Genomic DNA, 23,124 nt, shown 5'->3' on the forward strand with positions numbered 1-23,124 from the left:
ATTTCCTGTATTCTCTGTGCTGGAGCTCTTCTGCGACCCTGGGAATTCATGGCCAGATGTGCTGCTGAGGTGTGCTGCCTGCTCTGCTCGCCATGCTGGCCAAACAAAAAAATGAAATTAAAACTTTCCTTGTCTGTTTCCTGCACACTTGGAAAGCAGCAGAGCTGAAAGTGGTGGCCAGAGTGGTCACATTGGGGCACTGTGGGTTACCTGCAGGAGGCCAAAAACATGGAATTTCACAGCGCTCCATCTGCACTACCCTAAAATCAACCATGGGAGGTTGAATTTCTCGTTACTCCTCATGAAAAGCAGGCTTACAAAAACTGACCTTCGGACTCCTTAAAGTTGGCAGAGCGGACATGGTAGTGTGAACTGATTCTTAAGAAAATTGGCCTAATGGGGTTAAGTTCAACCTAAAATCCTAGTGTAGACCATGCCTGAAATCTGGAGTTTTTAAAATAGCAGTTAAACATTTGTTATGGATATCCAGATGAGTCCTGGCAGTGCTGCAAGGCAGAGAGAATAGTGGGAAGATGGAGACAGAGACTAAGGCTATGGCTACATTTACTGCAATATAACTTCATGTGGTTCAGTGGTGTGAAAAAGGTGGTTAGAGTATTGGCCTTGTAAACCCAGGGTTGGGAGATCAGTCCTTGAGAGGGCCTTCCAAGGGTCTGGGGCAGGTTAGATTTAATTTAAAAAAAAAATCTGCAGGAATGGTGATAGTTCCTCCCATGATGGCAGGGGACTGGACTTGATGACCTCTCAAGGTCCCTTCCAGCTCTATGAGATATGTGATATGATACACTCTGCCGAGTGACATCATTTACCCAACCTAAGGCTCTGTGTCAGACAGCATTATGTCAGCAGGAGAGACATTCTAGCACTGCTCGTGGGGCCTGAAACATTAAGCTGAGGGGGGAGCGCTCTCCTATTGGCTTAAAGCAGTTACACGACAGAGCTTACAGAGGCGCCCTTGCATGGCTGCAGCTCCACTGCTGGGAATTTGCTAACGGAGCCATCCCCTAAATGGGGTAAAAGCAAGCGGCTCAGTGAGGAAAAACCAGTATGACAGAGGAGAGAAGAGAACGGAGACGAGGTAGAGGGAGATTTTGCACTGGACAGCAGAGTGAAACAGGACACACGTGTATGATGTAGAGACTGGGAATCCATCTCTGGCGCTCGCCCATCCAGAGGGAACAGGAGGAGCTGGCTCTCTTTGGATCATAATAAACTGGAATGAGGGTGTGGGCTGCTTCTCATCGCTCCCCTCCCTTTCATTCCATCCGCATTATAACACCAAATCCTGCTACTTCTCTCTGGTTTTTTTCTTCAAATTGTATTTAGAAAACGACCAAAAGTGGAACGTTTTCTGGGAGTGGCTGTGTGTGTGTGTGTTATGCTCCAGCCAAAGCAGGGGACCAGCCAAAGGGGGAAGAGACAGCGTCTGCAGCCGAAGAGAGTGGAGATCATGGACAACAGTGAGTGAAGGGGATTCTCTCTCTTTCCCCAGCAGCCCCACAAAATAAGTTCCAGAGAGAAGTGGGAGGAGGGGATCAGGTTGGGAAGGTTTTCTAAGGATTCTAGGTAATAACATGAGCAAACAGGTGAGAAAGAAGAGGGGAGTGGATGGATGCTGGGGGTGACTGGGAGAGAGAATGAATGGAGGGAGAAAGACAATGATTTGTGAGGTGGGGAGGGTGGAAGGAGAAAGAAAGAAGCAGACAGGATGCTGATTGGGTATGTACGGGGAAGGAGCTGGAGAAAGGCAGTGACAGAGCAGGAGGGAGATGGAGGGAGGGAGAGGGAAAAGGAGTGTGTCTGGGAGGAGGATTTGCAATCAGTGGGTGAACACGTCTGGCCCCAGGGGGAAGGTCTTCCTGTCCCAGGTGGGGCTTGTGCCAGACTGCCATCTGACCTCTCTTTTTCACTTTGCAGGGATGATGACTTTTGGCGCCCACACACTGCTGTGCATCATAGCTCTCTCCGTCTTCCCAGCTGGTGAGTCACCGCCCCAGAGAGGCCACATCAGGGCTCTCTCCTGCTTTCTGCCCCTTCTGAGGTTTGGGATCGCTCGTCACTGAGAAGAGGAGAAAGGCATTCACAGAAACAGAGAGTCGCACAGAAGGAAAAAGGTGGAGATGGGGGGTGCAGGAGACGATGCTGGAGGGAAGTTTGAGGAGCAGTGATCAGTGCCCATATGTTCCCTTTCTCCTCAGCCACATGAACAGAAGCACAAGCAGAGGGGAAATAGATGTATGCACACTCTTCCCCTAGTTCTGTATGGCTGGTGGGATGCATGGAAACAGGCAGAAATGACCGTGCAGAGGGGAAGGAGTCCGTGAACAGGTCCTCTAAATATTATCAGCCTCCTTTCACGCTGGTGCAAATCCAGAGTGGCCCCTTGGAGTCAATGAGTTGCACAGGCATGCCATACACGTATGGGAAAGGTGGCTTTGGAGCAAAGTTTAGAAAAGGGTATAGCTGTAGTGTATACTCTGTAGGTAGCTTGATGTATTCTCAGAGGGATCTGATAGGTGGCAGCATGTAGTTGGAACCCCTCCCCCGCCAGACACTGCCTGGGGGGCTGTTTCAGACCTAGTTTGCAGAGTACTTCTAATTGGCTCCATGGACCTGGCTCTGGCACAGTGGTGAAAAACAGCTGTCAGTCTTCGAGGACTGATACTTCCTGCTGGTTGTTTCTCATCCCAGGCCTTTTGGGCTTTCCAGAGGCTTTTCTTACCAGGCAGTGCTTTTTCTGAAGGAAAAAAAAAAAAGAAGAAATGGTGCTCACCTGGCTCCCTGCCCCTGTCCACTGTCAATCGCAAGGCTGGGGCTGCTGAGGTTCCAGTACTCAGTACCAGCAAGTACCGGCACAAAGAAAGCACTGCTGCCAGTTAAGATCAGGATTCCAAGCTTCTCTTTGCCTGCTGCTTCATGTCTGTCTATACTTTGCATTTCTTTAGCATAAATTCAGGTGGGGTTAAGTTTCCAGATGACACTAAAATCAGAGAAGATGGCACCAAACTGGAAAGAGCGGAGAAGAGAACAATGGATGGAACAATGAATATCTGAATGGATAGAGAGGGCTGAACCCAGAGAAAGAGAGAACCAGGGGATAGGTATTGAATACGGGATATAGCTGCATCCTCCCCATTAAAGCACGTTCATTCCATTCTCCCACCATTAGAGATGAGCCCGTGTTGAAATGGTTGGCTCCAGAGTGGGACATCCCCATTATTCAGTGGCTGCTTGGATCTTCCATGTTTCTGTTCCTACTAGTACTTTTCTCCATAAGCAGATGTGAGTTGGCAACTTGCAGAGCCGGGAGGAGAGGCAGCTGTGGCACAATCTTGATCACAAGGGTGACCTGCAAAGTGAAAAAATAAAGAGATTGTGTCCTTTTTGGTGTTTTCTGATGCAGAAATGTGAGTTAAAAGGGTTTTTTCCTCATTTTCTTTTCACTTTTCCCCCCTCAGGCTAGATCTACACTAAAAAGTTAGGTGGCCTCAGCTACATTGCACATGGGGTATGAAAAAGCCACACCGCAGGTGGCATAGTTAAGCTGACCTAATCCCTTCTGTGGGCAGCACTAGAGCTACAGAAGAATTCTTCCACTGGTCTAGCTACCACTTCTCAAAGATATGCATTACATAAGCCAATGGCATAACCCCTGCTATCCCCATTAGGCAATGTTTATGCTGAAGCTTTACAGTAGTGCCATTGTAGCAAGAGTCATTGAAACATTTGAAGCATAGACAAGCCTTAGAAATGTCAGGAATGTCCAGGTTGGTGTCTGTTTGTATTGTTGAATGGCTAATTGCAGATCTAGATCAGGAGTGGTGCTTTTTCACCCTCCTAGGGGACAAGAGTGATGCATTTTTAACAATGAGTGCTTTCCTCCTAAGTGTTCATTAGGAGTTTGAATTAAATAGACATTAGTACTATCAAACAAATTAAACAGCCTGATAGGAAATCCTTCTCCCACCTAGCTGATGGAATTTATAATCATGCCAATTTTCTAGTTGTCTTGAAGTCTTCTGTGGTGGCTGGGAAGAATAGAGAAGAAGTGAATTGCTAATGCAGAAAATAAGCAGACTTTTTAAAAAAGTTCAGCATTTCAAACCTTCCTTCTTCATCAAAAGGAAATAAAGAGGACACATCCCCATTTTTCCTGCTTTGCATGTTATCATTAAGAGGTGGGCCAGAGTAGGAACAGCTTTGAAAAACAGTGGGTTCCCATACCTGGATGATATGTGTATTGCCTGGCACTTCCTGGACCAGTGATAAGTGAAGGTGGCCAGCTGCACAGCCATTGCTGGGGACTCTGCTGGGACAGGATATAGAGGGTGCTGAGTACAACTCTTGAAATGTGGTAGATCTGGATTAAGCCTGTGGGCCCAGTTCTCTCCATGCAGGATAAAAGTCACTGCTATTGAAATAAGAGGTAAATAAATGGTGCTTGATTCTGTAGCTCTTGCTCATACAAAGCTCCCAGTGACCTCAGGGATGACTTTGGTGGAATGAGAGCAGAAAGCTCAAGGACTTAGTATACAGGAGCATAGTTTAACGGAGCCAAGAGGGTATACTACCCCGTGGGTAGTTCATATATCAGTCCTAGTTCTAATTTGCTTGGCACTATCCTTTATCACCAGCCTTTTCCTAGCACTGCTTTCTTTTCCTACCACAGTTATGCAGATGTTTTCCTCCTTCCTTGTTTAGCGGAAAATATTTTCCTACTTCTAGCTGTTTGAAGAAGCAGCTTTCTTGCCATTGGCAATTTGAAAGCGAACAGTATATCTCAGTTTCCTCCGTCACACTGGCTCTACAGGTGACCTCAATTGCTCTGTCTGTCTCTTTTTCACATTATAGTATAGCTGAACGTATATGATCTTCCAGCCTATGGTCAGGGAACGTGTGGTGTGCCATAACAGAGGGGAGAGATTGGGGATGAGAACTCTAGCTGAGTGGTCACATGGAAAAAGACTAGATCTTAAGGTGTTGTGGAGGAAGGAATTCCAATATATACTTACATTGTGTGGTCATGCAGAGCAAGAGGTGGGGAAGAACCAGAGACCTGACTGTGTTTGTGTTGAATAAATCAGCTTTGTACATACCAAGCTGCAAAGTACATTAGGTTCTTCAAGAATTCATTCTTACTTATTATGGTGATTAGAGTTGTTGTCTGGGCATGAGGAGACCTGCCTTCCTTACTGTGCCAGTGATTAGCTCCGTGATCTTGATTAAGCTCTCAGTGCCTCAGTTTCCTTTTTTATATAATAGGTAGAGTGATACTTACCCTACCTCAGAGGAGGATGGTGAAGCTAAATATACTAATGTTTGTAAAATGCAACACAGGCTGCAAATGGTGCTGCAGAAAGGCAAAGTCTAGGAACAAATCTGTGTCTCCTTTCAACTCATCAGCTGTTACCACTGTGTCTGTGGAGCAATGTATGGTAGCAGTGTGGTTAGAACTAGATACTTTAAGTCCAGTGGAGGGCCATGATCTTCTGTACATACATTAGATAGTTCCTGACAGTATTTTTATTAATTATAATGTTATAGACTCCACTTTATGGAAATCCCTCCTTTTGTCCTTTTCCCACTCTCCCCTCTCTTGCTTTATCTTGCAGACTGGTTTCTACCTGTGATCAATTGTCAAGAAGCCCCTACAGGTAAGTCTTGCTGTCCACTGCATGTGTGTGTGTGTGTGTGTGTGTACATGAATGTATACAGGGCTGAAAGAAAACCAAGGTGCTAATTCCTATGCTGTAGAATGGTGCAAGGAGGTATTAAGATTTTGGGGGCATTCTCCTTTGTGTGTGGCCTAAAATATGCACAGCCGTCATTCAAGGCTGTTAAAAATGGGTTGGGACTTTGTGCAGGGAAGTCCTGAATAATCATATTCTATCTCTCTGCTATTCAGTTCTTCATTTCCTAGCCTCAGCTGTTGTGTAGTGCAGTTCTGAGATGTTAAAGAGCTGTCATGTTCCACCCCAGACATGGCAGTTTTTATACTTTGTATTGCGCTAGTACTCACCGTCCCCATTTGGGATCGACAGCCCATTGCACTACATGTATTCACGCACAGAGTAAGAGACAGTCCCTGCCCCAAACAACTTTCAATATAATTTAAGCCAAGACGAGGGACTGGAGAAGACAGAATGAGGCTAAGACTAACTGGGTGCACATTTAGCCCATTTTGAGTCATATGCATATATTTGTACGTATATATAGGTGTTTGTATGTGTATTTGTATGCATATGTACACACATATACAAACAAATTCATCTCATCAATCCCCAGAAACTCCCCAGTCAGTACTATGCTGCAATTTACTAGAAGCATCCTTGATAAAGGTGGTTCTCAAATTTTAAGGCAAACAGGGTAATGGCTTTTTGGAGTAGCTGTAGAAGGGGCATTCCATGCGGAGAGAGTAGCATGGAAGAAAGCTCAAACATGTCTGAGGGAGGAGCACCTAAAATGGATGGCTCAGGCTGGCATTGCTGGCAAAGTACAGGGAGGCAATGCAGTAAGGGAAAAATCCACATAAAATGGCAGAGGTAGAATTCTGAAGGATCTCTAAAGATGAAGACATGAACCTGAAGGGGGACTGATGCCATGAAAATGACAAGCAAAGCCCTTTGCAGCTGGGTTTTGAATGGACTGGAGAGGGGTTGGATGGGTATCAGGGAATCTAGAGATGTCAGCATTGGAGGTGAGAACTCTAGATGAGTGGACAGATGGAAAAAGACTAGATCTTAAGATGTTGGGGAGGAAGGAATTCCAATATACATACAATGTGTAGTCATGCAGAGCAAGAGGTGGAGCAGAACCAGAGACGTGACTGTGTTTCAGTGTTGAGTAAATCAGCTCTGTATGTACCGATCTGCAGAGCACATTAGAGGTTTCATGATTTCATTATATTTATTATGGTTCTGAGTGCATGTATTTCTTTGTATGCACAGGGATTGTTTGTGAATTGATGCTTTACAGCACAGGATCATGAGAGACAAGGAAGATCCTGGGATCTGAGACCTTAATTCTGAGTCACTCTCTAACAGTGGGAAATTAGGAAGGGGGTTTCGCCCATGAAAGCTCATGATCTAATACATTTGTTGGTCCCTAAGGTGCCACAGGACTGCTTGTAATTTGTGACTCTACAGACTAACACAGCTACCCCTCCGAGACTACTTTCTGCTTCTTTAGTGGTGCCCAAGTGTGGACAAGGAACTTGGCAGGAAGGGGAGCATGGTCCAGGGTTGAGAACTGGACATTAGGTCAGGAGGCCAGGATTCTGTTCCTGGCTTTACCACTAACCCACTGTGTAGTTTTGGGCAAGTCACATTATCTCAATGTGCCTCAGTTTTCCTATCTGTAAAATGAGATTATGCTAGTTACCCACATCCAAGGAGCCATGGGAGGGTAAATGAGTTAATGTTTGCACAGTACTCTGAAAATGCAAGATGCCACATGACATACCTCCCCTCTCAGAGGCAGGACCTTCCCTTAACCAGCCATCTCTTAATCACCTCCCAGCTCCACTCCCACTACACAGGCTACCCTCACAGTCATCTTGGGAGCTGTGGTCGTTGCAGAATGTGGCCATAGGGCACAAGCTGGGGAAGCACTTTACACCCACACTGCTCTTGCTCTGCTGTACACCCGTCTGCAATAGGGGCTAGGTTCCACCCATTTCAACTCCCCAACTGTACATCTCAAAGGTGAGTGCTGCAAGAACCAGGGCAGGGCAGCTCTTTGTGGCTGAAGTCTCTCTCTCCAGCCTGGCCACCCAAAATGGGCCAGAGCTGAGAAATTCGGATCCAGAGTTCAGTAGAGGCTTATATTTGGGGTTTGTTGATGACCCACCTCTGCTTTTCCAGCATCCTTTACAATACAACCCTGGAGTTCCCTACCATGCTGGGGTTCTCTCTGCACAGGGAGGCTAGGCTGGGGGGAGGCTTCCTGGTCTATGGGAAATGGCTGCTTTATACTTGCATTGTACTTGCATTAACCTCTTGATACTCTGGGGTGGGTGCATCATAAGAAGCAGTGAAATGTAAAGCAGCTGTGGTGGCTGTAGGAGAGATTTCCTGTGCAATAGAAGAGTATGTGGAAATATTCACTGACACATCTGAGCAGCACTGTGACTCAGCTTACATGTATGTTTGCTGACAGTGGCCATTTTAGGGTACCCCCAGGGACAGAGGTGTGGAAAATGGGGAGGACTAGTAATAAGCGGGATGTAAGGGTGGTGAAGGGAGAAGAAGGAAACAGAGGTGCAAATATTAATTTCTTTAGGACTATCCCCCGATGTAGACTCTAGCCAATCCTAAGATAATGGAGGCAGCAAAAGCAGCGCCCTGGTTGGGGGATGTATGGAGGCCTCTCCTCCAAGACGTGTGGCCAGAGCAAGATTAGTAGCAATTCAGGTTCTGCACACAAAGTACATTGCTATGAGAGCCTAGGCTGGCCGGTGAGAGGCCCAAGTCCCAGGAGGGTTGGACATATGTGGGCAGAGGAGGACTGCGTATATTTACTAGACAGTCTCACATTATCTTACGGGTCCATCATGGCAACTATTATCATCTAGTCCACTTTGGGTTACCAGGTGTCCAGTTTTCCACTGGTATTCCTGGTTGAAAGGGTCCCTGGTGGCTCCAGGCAGCACTGCTGACCAGGCTGTTAAGAGTCCAGTCAGTGGTGTAGCAGGGCTAAGGCCAGCTCCATCCCTGCCCCAGCTCCTCACAATTCCCAGAAATGGCCAGTATGACGCAGTAGCCCCTAGGCAGAGCGATGATCAGGGAAGACCTGAGCACTGCCCCCGCCCTCAGCACTGGCTCTGCAGCTCCCACTGGCCAAGAATAGTGATCACTGGGAGCTTCAGGGTGGCACCTGTGGGTCCGGGCAGCACACAGAGCTCCCTAGTCCCTCCGCCCAGAGACCAAACATGCCAACTGCTTCTGTGAGCTGCCTGAGGTAAGCACCTCGCAGCTGGAGCCCATGCCACAATCCCCCTCCCACATCCCAACCCTCTGGCCCAGGTCAGAACCCCCTCCTGAACCCTAACACCCTCCCCGACACCACACTCCACCCCCCTGCCACAGCCCTGAGCCCCCACCTGCTCCCAAACTCCCTCCGGGACCCTGCAGCCCACCCTGCGCCCTAACTTCCTCCATAAGCTTGCATCCCAGATCCAGCCCTGAGCCCCCTCCCAGAGCCTGCACCTCACTCACACTCTTGCACCCAACCCACTGCCGTACCCCTGAGCCCCCTCCTGCACCCAAACCCCACATCCCTGGCCCAACCCCAGACTCTGCAGCCTCTTCTCCCACCCCCTAGCTCCCTGGCCCAGCCCAGCCCCTCTCTTCTGACCCCTCCCTGGAGCCCGTGTCCCCATCTGGTTCCCTGTACCGTACGCCAACCCTGTGCCCCAGCTCAGTGGAAGTGAGTGAAGGTGGCAGAGAGCAAGTAACGGTGAGGGATAGAGGGAGGAGGATAGACTGAGCTGGAGGCTGAGCCTTGGGAATAGGGGAGACAGGAGTGTTGTGTTTTGTGCAGTTAGAAAGCTGACAACCCCTACGCCCACAGTGGTTAATTAAGCCTGAGTGTAAACCGGGAAAAGCCATGACAGCAGGGCCCTGGCTCTGGACTGCCTATTCAAAGGAGACAACAAGGTGTCCTGTGGCACCTTATAGACTAACCGACATTTTGGAGCATAAGCTGTTGGGGGCAAAGACCTGCTTCATCAGATACATGCGTCTGACGAAGCGGGTCTCTGCCCACGAAAGCTCACGCTCCAAAATATCGGTTAGTCTCTAAGGTGCCACAGGACTTCTTGTTGTTCTGGAAGATACAGACTGACTTGACTACCCCCCCGATACTATTCAAAGAAGGTCAGGAAGAGTCCTTCCCTCATCACCTTGGGGCCACCTTCTTCCCCCACATCATTTCCTAAGGTCCTGGAACCGAAGAAAACTTACAGCACGGTCATAGTGAAAAGCCCACCGTTAACACCAATACTAATGATACAACAGCCTAATGAAGAGCAGGCTGGAAACTAACAGTTTCTGGCTGTGATTATCCACCCACACTCAGTGCTCGATTTGTGCTGGGGTGAGCCCCAGCACCTCTAGGCATGACAAGCAGGTCATAGACCTGGCAACAGTCACACCAGTTACAAAAGAGAAAAAAAATCACTTGCGCCCCAGCACATCGCTGTTTACAAATGCAGCAGTGTTTGTGCCACCTAGATAGTACGGCAAGGAGCACGTCAGACGTGCTACAGAAAGGCTGGAAGTCAGGCTGTCTGCGCTCCAAGCCAGGTGTGTGATCACAGGCTTATGTACGTGTACACGTGAGCTCAACGAAAGCAAGTGCTGGAGTAGGCAGTGGTGTAGCTGTGGTAGCACAGGCAGAGACAGCAAAGCTTAGTTGTGCCAAGCACAAACACACCAGAAACCCATGGGTACACACTCAGCATGCCTAGCCCCTACCAGCATGTTGCTGCCTATACTACTGCAGCTGCACTAGGATTGAGCTTGAATATGTGCACACGAGCTGGGAATTGCAGCCCTAGCTTGTATTGTAGACATAGCCGCAGTGAGAACAGCGGATAGCTAGAAGGTGCTGGGTGCGAATTAGTTGTGAGGCAGTTCTGGAGGGAAATTTAGGGTTCAGCTTTTCACCATTAATAAATTAGGTTCAAATGGGGCATAAGGACTCAATTGGATGGACTATTATTGGATCTAAATGTAGTTCTTTTAGTGCTCATCATATGTAATCTAACATACATGTTTCAGGGCTGGAATAGCAGAGGGGCTGCAGGGCAGGGCTGAGGGGCACTGGCAGAGCTGTGAGGGGAGCCCAGGGCTGGAATAGCAGAGGGGCTGCAGGGCAGGGCTGAGGGGCACTGGCAGAGCTGTGGGGGGAGCCCAGGGCTGGAATAGCAGAGGGGCTGCAGGGCAGGGCTGAGGGGCACTGGCAGAGCCATGTGGGGAGCCCAGGGCTGGAACAGCAGAGGGGCTGCAGGGCAGGGCTGAGGGGCACTGGCAGAGCTGTGAGGGGAGCCCAGGGCTGGAATAGCAGAGGGGCTGCAGGGCAGGGCTGAGGGGCACTAGCAGAGCCGTGAGGAGAGCCCAGGGCTGGAATAGAAGGGGGCTGAAGGGCAGGACTGAGGGGCACTGGCAGAACTGAGAGGAGGCTCAAAAACTCAAACTGGAACTTTCAGAACATTTTTCTCTTTTTTCAGCTGAGCCTTATGCAGAACCTGTCACTAATGACTTTAATAAAACAGAGAGGAAGCCGTGCTAGTCGATACACTATCAAAACAAAAAGCAGTGAAGTAGCACTTTAAAGACTAGCAAAATAGTTTATTAGGTGAGCTTGCGTGGGACAGACCCACTTCTTCAGACCATAGCCAGACCAGAACAGACTCAATATTTATATTATATTAAATATTAAATATTAAGTCTTAAATATTGAGTTTGTTCTGGTCTGGCTATGGTCTGAAGAAGTGGGTCTGTCCCACAAGAGCTCACCTAATAAACTATTTTGCTAGACTTCAAAGTGCTACTTCACTGCTTTTTGTTTTGATAATGACTTTAAGTTTATCCTTTTGACACTAGAGGGACTACTCTTCCTTTTCCTGCTGATCCCTATGCCCAGGTGTATAGCTACTTGAAATCCCACTTCACCTCATACTCAGGCTATGTCTATAGTACAAGATAAATTTGAATTCATTAATATCGATTTCATAATGCTGGATTTTATAAATTCAAATTTGACTATCCTCATCTCCCCACATGCTTCTCACAAAGTTGACTTACTGCTGCCACAGTCAATCGGCAAACATGTACTGTTGCAGCAGTGCATTGTGAAAGCCTATCCCACAGGTCCTTCAGCCTCGTACCATTCTGGGCACGTTCGCTGGTATCTGACATCATCTTCCCACGCTGCATCGCCCTCATTCCCCTCCCATGGTAAGCAAACGTCCATTTTTCCAGTCAGAAGGAAGGAAACTTAGGGCATCCACAGAGATGGCAAAGATAACAGAAGTCTCTTTCTTCTGTAAAGTATGGGAGGGGTAGCCGTGTTAGTCTGGATCTAACCAGCAACTATACACCGCACCACAGTCACTCTAACTCAGGGACCCGTCCATGCAACAAACCTCGTTGCCAGCTCTGCCCACATATCTACACCAGGAGCACCATTACAGGACCTAACCAGATCAGCCACACCATCGTGGGTTCATTCAGCTGCACATCTACCAATATAATTTATGCCATCATGTGCCAGCAATGCCCCTCTGCTATATACATCGGACAAACTGGACAGTCTCTACGTAAAAGAATAAACGCACACAAATCAGATATCAGAAATGGCAATGTACAAAAACCCATAGGAGAGCACTTCAATCTCCCAGGCCACACAGTAGCAGACTTAAAAGTAGCTATCCTGCAGCAAAACAATTTCAGGACCAGACTCCAAAGAGAAATTGCTGAGCTACAATTCATCTGCACATTCGACGCCCTCAGCTCAGGCTTCAACAAAGACTGTGAATGGCTGGCTAAATACAAAAGCAGCTTCCCCTCCCTCGGTGTTCACACCTCCAGATCAACTGCTGGTAGTAAGCCTCACCCTTCCTGACAGAGCTCATCTTGTTATCCCCACCCTTGCTCTGGCTTATTTATACCTGGCCCTGCAGCTTTCCAAGACCAGCATCTGATGAAGTGGGTCTGTGCTCACGAAAGCTCATGCTCAAAACTTTTCTGTTCGTCTATAAGGTGCCACAGGACCCTTCGTTGCTGTTTCTTCTGTAACTGAATTATTGAGGATTTTATAAAAAATCGGCAGGTGTGTGTCTTCTCAACTGGCCATCCATTGACTCTCCCCCCTCCCTTGATTGCATCTGATCCCTGAAAATAAGAGAGAGACAAAGAAAAGCTTGAAGAAAGAGCTGATAGTCAAGTTTTTGAAAAAAGAGACTTTCTGAGGGGAGGGTGTCATGTGACTGGATTTTTGTATTGGGTCTAGAAGCTATTTTAATGCCCAGTGTGGCTATTGGCCCCAAATATTGTGCTGGGGGGCAGACGTGTGAGGTGTCTAATGAAAGCTAATCATGCTCTGAATCTATGTACGCTACTTACAGTCTGTATCATGTCTGTAGGTAAAGTTATAGATTTTAGCTATGTAGCTGTGCTAGAAAATGTTTCAGTGCTAACCTTCATAATAGGAGGTGGGAACTCAGCCCCAGCCAGGATATTGGGCTGAACAATAGGGTGGAAACCAGATGCTCAGATGCTGAATCCACATTCCAGATGCTTAGGACATGTCAATGGGATGCTGCCCACTGGTCAAGTGACCTGGGGTGAGGCAAAGGAAGAGGTCCATATCAGAAATTTGAGACTGTCTCTGCTGGGATTCATCCAGTAGTCGTTTGCCACAGCAGTCCACCTGAGTCAGGTGGAGGTGGACACTCAAGGGCCTATGGGAAGAAGAAAGAGCTTTGTCCCTGGACAGCAAAAGAACGCAAGAGAAGAGAGAGCCACGCTGTGGACTCAGAAGTGTCCATCTTGGATCCTTTGTCTTTTGGTCTTCATGGGTCCATGTGCCAAGAGGCCAGATCTACAATGCTTTGATAACGGAAACTTTGTAACCTGAAATGAACTTTCAGGTTACAAAAATCAGCAAATAATATTGCTGGTTTGCTTCATTAGTTATGACTGATGTATGTGAAGTATTGCTTTAACAATTCTTCTCTCTAATCCTGTTCTTTCTTTTTTATTAATAAATGTTTAGATATTTAGATCTAAAGAATTGGTGAGTGTATTGTTTAGATAAGATCCAAGCATATATTGACTGGGGTCTGGGGCTGGGCCCATTGAGGCATGGAAGAATCTGTGTGGAGTTCGGTTAACAGGCTTAAGAGCCCTCACCCTAATTTGGGGGTTGTTGGCCAGGGCTGGTACAGCAGCTGAGAAGTCTGTGGATTTGCTTGTGTGGCTTCTCAGGCGCTCATACAAACATGAGCCCACAGCTACAGGCTTCCTGGTCTCGCGTTGAAATTCATGGTCTTCCTGTTACCTAATTCCTGCACACCTGAGCCGTGTCTACACGTGCACGCTACTTCGAAGTAGCGGCACTAACTTCGAAATAGCGCCCGTCACGGCTACACGTGTTGGGCGCTATTTTGATGTTAACATCGACGTTAGGCGGTGAGATGTCGAAGCCGCTAACCCCATGAGGGGATGGGAATAGCGCCCTACTTCGAAGTTGAACATCGACGTAGGGCACGTGTAGACGATCCGCGTCCCGCAACATCGAAATAGCGGGGTCCGCCATGGTGGCCATCAGCTGAGGGGTTGAGAGAAGCTCTCTCTCCAGCCCCTGCAGGTCTCTATGGTCACCATGTGCAGCAGCCCTTAGCCCAGGGCTTCTGGCTGCTGCTGCGGCAGCTGGGGATCCATGCTGCAGGCACAGGGTCTGCAACCAGTTGTCGGCTCTGTGTATCTTGTGTTGTTTAATGCAAGTGTGTCTGGGAGGGGCCCTTTAAGGGAGTGGCTTGCTGTCGAGTCCGCCCTGTGACCCTGTCTGCAGCTGTGCCTGGCACCCTTATTTCGATGTGTGCTACTGTGGCGTGTAGACGTTCCCTCACAGCGCCTATTTCGATGTGGTGCCGCGCAACGTCGAAGTTGAACGTCGACGTTGCCGGCCCTGGAGGACGTGTAGACATTATTCTTCGAAATACCCTATTTCGATGTCGCTACATCGAAATAAGCTACTTCGATGTAGGCTTCACGTGTAGACGTAGCTCTGGACAGCAGCGGCCAGAGTGGAGCAGTGAGGGACATTGTGGGTTACATACGGGGCACCTCTGGATGCTAATACATTCAATTTCAAAACGTGACGCTTCCCCGCTGGCCTTTAATCAAACTTTTAAATTTGAAAGTGAGGCTACACCCGGCCGGTTCCGACAGTATTTTAATATCAATATTAGTGCTCCATAAATCAAGCTAATGATATTTACAGTCAAGACAGTCACGTGGTAACTGCCTTAAATTCGAATTTATCTCATAGTGTAGATGTAGCCGCAGAGTCCCACTATCTCCACTGCCCCTAACGCCAGCCGTAATTCACCAGAAATTCCTTTTCTTTACACACTTGGTTTTTGTCAACAGGTCTGGCTGATACTGAAGACACAGGAGCAGATGAACAAGGTGTGTACCACCGCTATACTAATACAAATGAGGCACTGTCTTTTGAAGGAGACATTAACCTGATCTCCCTTCCGGCTGGTCTCTGAATGGGTATCTAAGGCTGACATCCCAAGGCAGGGTTCCATCAAGGGTGTGGAGGAGCTTCACTATTAGACGGGATGCAAGCTTCCTTCTGCCCCATCTCTGGGGTTCCACAAGGCATTTATGGGGCAAAGGCTACTGCTTTGTTAAAGGAGCTGCTGTCCCTTGGGTAAGACATTCCCTCAGGTCTTTCCTTTACACTCAAGGGTTATTTACTGCCTATTTGGAAGCATAGCAAATAATCCACAATTCACAAATCTTTTGTTTTCTAGTTCCGGCTCACAGTGTAAAACCAACAGAGATACCAGGTATGCTTAGTTTGGAGATTCAAAGTATGGGACGTGGAGCTTTCACCTTTAGGGCACCATTTCCTATCCAGGCACAGGTTAGTAGGAACGTGCAAATTGCCAGGTGGGATTAGACCTGACCTGACCAGATCCATTTGGGCAGTACTAGATGCTTCAGAGGGAGATGCATGAACTGGTCATTGTCAGAAGACAGGGTACTGGGTTAGACAGACCATGGATCTGACCCAGAATGGCCGTTCCTATGTTCAGGTAACCCCATTCTGGACAGTTATGGAATAATTGGCACCTGGGGCAGTTTCTTCATGACCCCACTAGAAGAGTGGTTGAGTATGAGGCTTTATATCATTTATAAATCTGTATTTTAAATAATAGATTGCTGATGAAATTATTTGTATGAAGTTCCACTTAGTCTAACCTCTGCATAATATTCCGTGTCAGTGGGCTGCACAGATTTATAGTACACTTACTGCATTTTGTCTTGCTTTTGTGAAACAGAAATGCTTTCTCTTCATCCCATTTATCTTTTACTATGACCCCTCTGCAATGGTCTCTCTTCTGTAAGCAGTCACAGTACCCCAAGGATGTCAGGAAATGGGGTGTGGAACCTTTCATCTCTTGAGCACTGGGTATAATCCAGGTTCAGTTTGGAGGCTTTAGCAAAACAAAGTGAGGCTTGCAGTCCAGTACCTAGTGAACTCGTATCCACAGCACAGCCACCACCAGCATTCATTTGCACCTGTGTGTGTTTCCAGAATGCCGTGAGGAGCAGTTCCCTTGCACTCGCCTATACTCCGTTCACAAACCAGTGAAGCAATGTATCAGATACCTGTGTGTTACCAGGTAAGAAGCCTGCAATCCCCAGGAGAAAAGCCAAGTCACTATCACAAGGAGCATGTCTAGCTCAGAAAGTGTGTTCCCTATGGAGATCTGAGGGTTCTATCCCACTTTCTAATCCCTACAAGGGAAGAGAAGAGGGTGAAATGAATCCTAGGAGAGTAATTTAGGGTTTTTATTAATGCAGTGCAATATGTAATCTATTTGTGACTCTCTGAAGTTGTAAAATATTCTGTGAGCTATTACTTATTATTTCATTTGTGTATTGAACCAAATCTTGAAGTCCCCACACAGGCAAAATGCCTGATTGACATCAAGTCCTTAGTAGGGACTGAGAGGAACTCAGGATCAGTCTCCTTATTTACATGATTATTGCCTCCCTTACTTTTTGTTCTCATGAATCTCAGTCTCTCTCCATCTCTCTCCCACCCTTGACATGATTCTGGTGCTATTCATCCCCGCAGTGTGCGTCGCATATACATAATAAACAAAGAGGTGTGCTCTCGCTTGGTCTGCAAGGAGGATGAAGTCATGCAAGGTGAGTGATAACTGGGCTGGGTGGATGAACACCAGGGCAGAGCTCTGCGGGGAAGGTGTGCTTTTCGTCATATGCGAAATTGTACAAGCCCTGCTGAGTAACATGTCCCTCTGGGGGAACGAGTGGTTGACAGGGCAGTGGTACAACAGCTTCCCTTCAAAGACGTTGGTGCTCAACTTCCAGCCCCCTTGGGCTCCCCTCAGTACCTTCTTGTTGACAAGAGTGGCTGTACCATCTTAAAAGGTGGCATCATAGGAGAATCTGCACCCACCTCTACTATAAACTTCTGGGCCTTTTACCTCTCTCCTCGGGGGAGGTATTTCCTCCAGGCTCTCTCACATGCAGGCACACAGACTACTCCATGAACAGAGCCCATTTCCCCAAGATCACACTCCCCAGCCCTCAGCCCTAAGCCCTCTCCTGCAGGCACTCTGAACCTCTCATTTCTGGTCCCGCACTGGAGCCCTCAACCCCTCCCACAGCCCAATCCCTGGCTCCAGACCAGTGAAGGTGGGGCTGCAGGGAAGAGGCGGGGCAGGGAGCAGGGCAAGAGTGTCCATTTTGTGCAGTTAGAAAGATGGGTGCTACCTACCTGCTGCTGCTTCAATTTCCCCAGTGAACCAGCCTGTACAGTGTGAGACTCCATGACCCTCCCCTTTTGAGAGCCTGGCGTATTAAAGTTCAAAGTCTTGTCATTGCTGAGGCTTTCCGCTAGCAGGGCCTTGTTCTCTCTCCCAGGCCCGCCAAGCTGCTGTACTGCGGTACTCAGCCTAGGCCCTCTCCACAGAACTTTTCCCGCCATTCATCTCTTTAATGGAGCAGTCACTCACAGTCTCCTTTCTGGCTGAGCTCAGCCTGCCCTTAAATCCCCCAGCTGGCCTTGTTCGCCCTCACATGCTCCCCATCATATGAACTTTGTATTCATTCCCTCCTCCTGCAGAGATGGGCTAAGTCTGACCCAAATGAGGCTGGTGCCCACCCCTCTGACAAGCCTAATTCTGCCATTTGCACACATGAGCTGCAGCGTGTAAATGTATATACTGCACTTCATGCATGTAACTGCTTACTTTAGCATTCACGGCCAATAATACGGTGTTTAAATTAGTGCTAAAGGGACAGGCATAGCCCTGGTGTAAAAGGGTGTAGCTCCACCTAAGACAGTTGTCATTGCATTGACTTACAGCAGGTCTGGATTTGACCCGATGGGCTTGTCTACGTGGCAGGCCACAGCATGGCAGTATACCCAGTGCATCAGCTAGCTATGCAGTAATGTGCAGCCGCGCAGATAAAATCCCAGAGTGCAGCTTAGCATACATACTAGCATCCCACTGGCTTGAGCAGCATCTTGACACACAGACAAGCCTGAAGTGTGAGTTATACCCAGATACACCCAGAAAAATGATCCTCTCACTTCCAATCTCTGTTGCCTGGTCCATCTGCTGATTTGACTAAGACCTGTTTACGCACACTACTCATACAAATTCAGACCTGAAGTTCCACAAAGCTCTGTAGAAACACTGGGAAAGGATCAGTTACATAGAAAATGAAATAGTTGAAGCAGGTTCTAGCAAAGGGTTTTAAAGATCTTGGTTTCACCTGGAACTTTCATGTTGTTTCCTGATTAATAGGTTAGACTCTACAAATCCTGGACAAGTCTTTTCTCAAAGGCAAATGGGAAATCTTGTGCAATTCCTCTGAGTTTAAGAGAGCAGCTTCTGACTTACACTGGTGTAAATAAGAGCAGAATCCAGCCCAGTCTTTGTCCAGGCTAAATTCCCAGTAACTTCTGTGTGAATTGTCCCTGCAAATGGCCAGAATAAATTCTGACCGAAGGCTTCAAAATTTGAATCTCTGTCATATTGAAATCAATGTTCATCACCAGTTTATATGAACAATGTGAAGGTTGTATTGATAATTGTTCACGCAATGAACTGAGTTTGAATGAAGCTCTAATCCTCCATCCAATGTCTCTCTTCTTTGTCTCCAGAGGAGATCTGCCGCCAGCTGGCTGGCCTCCCCCCTCGACGCATGCGCCGCTCCGGTCAGCCCCGAGGCCCTCCTTGCCAGTGGGCCAAGAACAAGGAGCTGAATAAGCCTGATGCTCTGTGAGCTACAAACAGTAGGAGAGTGAGGGGGAAAGGGAGGAGGAGAATCATTACCAACCCACCATCTACAACCCAAGACAAGCCCTACTGGCCCTCCTGAAAACCAGCTCCCCCCCACCCCCCTCAGATGCTGCAGTGCATGGGATCCCCTCTCTGCTAGGGGGCTGCTGTCTTATCCAAAAGGTGCTCATTTTTTATCCCATACTTGATCTCACAGGCTGTGATCAGCCCCTTTCCCAGCAGTTTTTATAACCGCACCATTCCCCTGCTGCCACCCCCCAGAGACAGATGAGGTAGGGACAGAATGTAGGTATCCTGCTGTGTACAAACCCTTAGAGAGTGCCAGACCGGGTTACCACAGCACTCCTTGGATGGAGGGACGCTGACCGTCCTGCAATACCATACAACTCAATAAATTCTAGGCTGCTGGGCCCAGCACTTAAGATCTCCCAGCCCCCAGTGGTCTAGGACCCTCCGGACTAGCACTCTAGTGACTTTTCAAAAGAGGCCAAAAGAAGGGATCAAATCTGTGCTTCTTGCAGGGCATCAGAGTAAAAGTCCTTAGAGCATCACATCCCAGTCTCTGGGGACTGAGACACAAGTTTATTACCTGGAAGGCTAATGCTAGTCCCTTGGAGACTCCATGCCCCATCTCTACGTTGCTCTCAGTGCCTGGCAGTGCCAGAGAAAAGACGAGTCAGGGACTGCAAATTAAACCTGTAGACAACCCCCATCTACAATCCAAGATGAGACAATCTAAGACTGTGCATGGGCAGTAGTTCCATTGTAACCGTCTCTAAGAAGTTTTGAATCCCTTTGTTACAAGCCATCTGCTTCAGCTATAGGAACAAGTATCTACTGAAGAACCTTTAGTTAGCAGGACAATCTATTTTTCACAATACGAACATAGGACTTATCAAGGATGTCTGCCTCCTCTCCTACCTTCTCTGCTCCTCCCAGTTCTGTCCCACACCCAGGGCACCCACAGAGAAAGTATCATTGCAAAAAGTCCAAGCAAATGTCAGTTACAGGCAGAGTCAGTCTGGCAAGTTGAGCTCCTGTGATGGGGCAGGGTAAAGCTGAAGCATTGGCACATCACGGAGGTGGGCTGCAAACTTGGTACCTCCTCCTGCGGGACATGGAATGTTTGGGTCTTTCAGGCAAAGAGCTGGTTTGTCTGGGGAGTAACATGGGGGAATTTTGGTTTAACCCAGGTTTGTACACATGAGCTAGGATGTCACACCACTGTAAAATTTTCTGTGGAATTCCTAATCTACCCCAGCGGCTCCAGGAGCCCTCGCAGCAGGCAGGAAATGCCTGTGTTGGGCTGGCATGTGGGAAAAGAGTTAGAACAAACTGGTGGGCACAGGCTGGGGGCCCAGGATTTTCTGCTGCTTCTGTGGCGGTGCCCCCTGCACGATGCAAGGGACTGCAAGCGCTATGGCCAGAGGGGTAGGCACACATAAACAGAGAAGCCAGCCGCGTGGAAGGGATTTCATTCCCCTAGCGCTGGGTTGTCCCATTGTGGTCTGGGGCAGGGTGGGAGAATATGTGTGAAACATACTTACACTTATACAGCACTCCACCCTGGCTGGGGGCTGTTTCGCAGGCACCCTTTCCCTTTTATTTTATAGGTGCCTTAAGCCCCCTCAACAGTCTCTGTTGTGGCTAGCACCACTCCTTCCTCATGGTCTGTCTGCACTGCAGACTGCATCCACAGGACAGCGATCCATCAAGCGGGGTTATTTTATGAAGGCTGGTATCAATGCCCTCCCGTCAACTCCAGTGCTCCACCTCAACGAGAAGTGCCAGGGGCTTCGATAGAAGAGCATCTCCAGTCAGCACACTGCCGTAAGGAGGTCTAAGGGCATCAACTTCAGCTACATTATTCATGTAGCTGAAGTTACGTAATGTAGATCAATCCCGTAGTGTAGTCCCGTCCCATCTGGCTTTCTGTCAAACAAAATTCACACAGATTTGTGGTCATGTCTAGGTTGCAGGCTTCTGTCAGGAACCCTGAGGTCTCCTGACAGAAGTCTGCCATCCCAGTCATCTTTGGTTCATGAGGAAAAAGGGAGGTGTCAGCAGAGGGGTTTTCCTGACATTTGGCCCTCTGTGGGTAGGCCAAATGTCAGGAAAACCTCTCCCGACAGAACTGGTGGCAGGAGACACACAAACATTTTGCACAGTTTGTGTATCTTTTGCCGACAGTTCTCTTCAATCTAGCCATAGCCTCTGAGTCCTTCATCACAAAATAACTGAAATAGTCCTCCACTGAGTCCCCACTATAAAGTCAAAATCATAAGCCCAGCCGCATCTGGCACAGCTGTTCCCCTCTCACTCAACAAGAGCCCTACTACCATCTTTCGTAATGAAATACCTGATTCCCCTCAGGCGAGGCCCATCGCGTCGTCAGGATTGTGTTTATCCCAGGCTCACCAGCTAATGGGCAAGCCACCCTGTTTCAATACAGACGGCTCATAGTCATTGCAGCAGTGCAACTTAACTGTGCAACAGGGTCAGCTGGGGCCACTCAATTAGGTAGTTAATCTCTCTACAGGTAGGGGTGGGGACGAGTGTCTCTAACAAAAGTATATAGGGCACTATATATAACTATAAAGGAAGGACAGTGTGCTAAGGCATTTGGTTCCCCACTTCCTGATGTATCAGGCATAATTCTGCTTTGTAAGAGGAGCATAATAAAGGGGCAGAGGTGGCTAGATACAGGAGTTCTGCTATATATGGGCAAAGTTGCCCTACATAAAAGCCTCTTCCTATCAGATGAATGTCTGGTTTGTAGTGGGAGAAGTTGTGTTACATCTCACGTAGGGGAAGGCATCCCAGTGTAGAGGCAGGGGTTGAATTTTTTTCTCTACAGACCCACTATTTAGGGAAACAAGTTCCAAGGTAGACAGGGAATTTACCCATCCCTGGGAACTACAGGGACATAGTTTTCCTATACAGAGGGCAGACTTTATATAAATAGAAACTTGCTTCATAGGGGACAGTGTTCTCCCTATGTAAAGGAGGAGTTTATATAGAAAGTAGATGCTTGCTACATCAGGGAGAGGTGACTTAAAGTTAGGATCCTGCTCCTATTGAAGTCAATGGCAAAATTCCCATTGACTTCTATGGTGCAGGAGCAGGGCTTTAGAAAGAGTCTTTTCAATTGGAGAAGAATAGGAGGAAGTTAAAAGGAGCTCTTGGGAATGGAAGTAACCCACATCTCCTCCCTGAATATCAAGTTGAATGTAAACGTATATAGATATATAAATATATTATATAGTTACTGTACAGTGTATCTAAATCTCATGTTCACACAGTTTGGGGAAATTCATTAGAAACCTTTGCTATTGCTTAAATCTCACACTTGCATGAAGAGATTGTAAGTGGAATTCCCCTGGGAAAACACTGTCTAAACATTATAGTCTATATAATGCACACCAGAACATTAAAAGAAAGTGTTATTTCTGATTTGTCTCGGCAACTCTTGTGTTCAGACTTATTTGTCTCTGCTTTTCACTTTGTTTCACCCTAACCTGCAGCCAGTTCTGGGCCTCCAGTACAACTCTGCCCAGGTAGCTCAGCATTTCTCTGCCCCACAGCACCTCTTGCTGTGCCACTTTTGGGGTCTCTGCGCTTGTCTGCTGACATCCCTCAATTCTGATGTGCAGCACTCCCAGTCCTGGGCTTCCTACACAGCTTTACAACTGCACCTCACGGCCTTGTAGCATGCCAGTATTTTATCTAGAATGTCTTATAATCTCTTCAGGGAATTTGTTTTCCCAAGTGCTTAGCGAATTTATCTAGCGTATTTGTTGTGACCACTGAGGAGTGGAATAACTCATCTGCTTTCTAAGATTTCACACTGAGAAAATAATTTCTAGTTAAGAAACCACCCTGCTTTAGAGATGAAAATGTACCACTAGCCAGTTGGATACGGGATGGGAATGGAATATACTTTTTCACAACCCAAGCAGAACCTACTGACCCATAAGAACTCAGAAATACGGGTAACTCAGATAATTGCACTACCTAAG

General features: G+C 47.7%; 1 protein-coding gene across 1 annotated transcript; it reads left to right on the top strand.

Annotated features, from left to right (window-relative positions):
• The first annotated feature begins 927 nt into the window (after positions 1 to 927).
• MFAP5 (microfibril associated protein 5) lies at positions 928 to 22,812 on the top strand. Its single transcript, XM_074983638.1, has 8 exons — positions 928 to 1,481; positions 1,939 to 2,001; positions 5,634 to 5,675; positions 15,180 to 15,218; positions 15,572 to 15,607; positions 16,360 to 16,447; positions 16,906 to 16,979; positions 18,967 to 22,812. Exons 1-8 carry the CDS (start codon positions 1,400 to 1,402, stop codon positions 19,086 to 19,088), a joined length of 546 nt encoding a protein of 181 aa, XP_074839739.1. The 5' UTR covers positions 928 to 1,399; the 3' UTR covers positions 19,089 to 22,812.
• Positions 22,813 to 23,124: the final 312 nt, after the last annotated feature.

Source organism: Carettochelys insculpta, chromosome 1 (assembly GCF_033958435.1).
Source record: "Carettochelys insculpta isolate YL-2023 chromosome 1, ASM3395843v1, whole genome shotgun sequence".
In the NCBI taxonomy this organism is placed as follows: domain Eukaryota; kingdom Metazoa; phylum Chordata; order Testudines; family Carettochelyidae; genus Carettochelys; species Carettochelys insculpta.

Excerpts from the sequence above, each read along its gene's own strand:
- MFAP5 (XM_074983638.1), top strand. The coding sequence starts at position 1,400 with ATGCTCCAGCCAAAGCAGGGGACCAGCCAAAGGGGGAAGAGACAGCGT. Across the intron at positions 2,002-5,633 it reads TCTCTCCGTCTTCCCAGCTG|ACTGGTTTCTACCTGTGATC; the intron begins GTGAGTCACCGC and ends TTTATCTTGCAG. Across the intron at positions 5,676-15,179 it reads TTGTCAAGAAGCCCCTACAG|GTCTGGCTGATACTGAAGAC; the intron begins GTAAGTCTTGCT and ends TTTTGTCAACAG.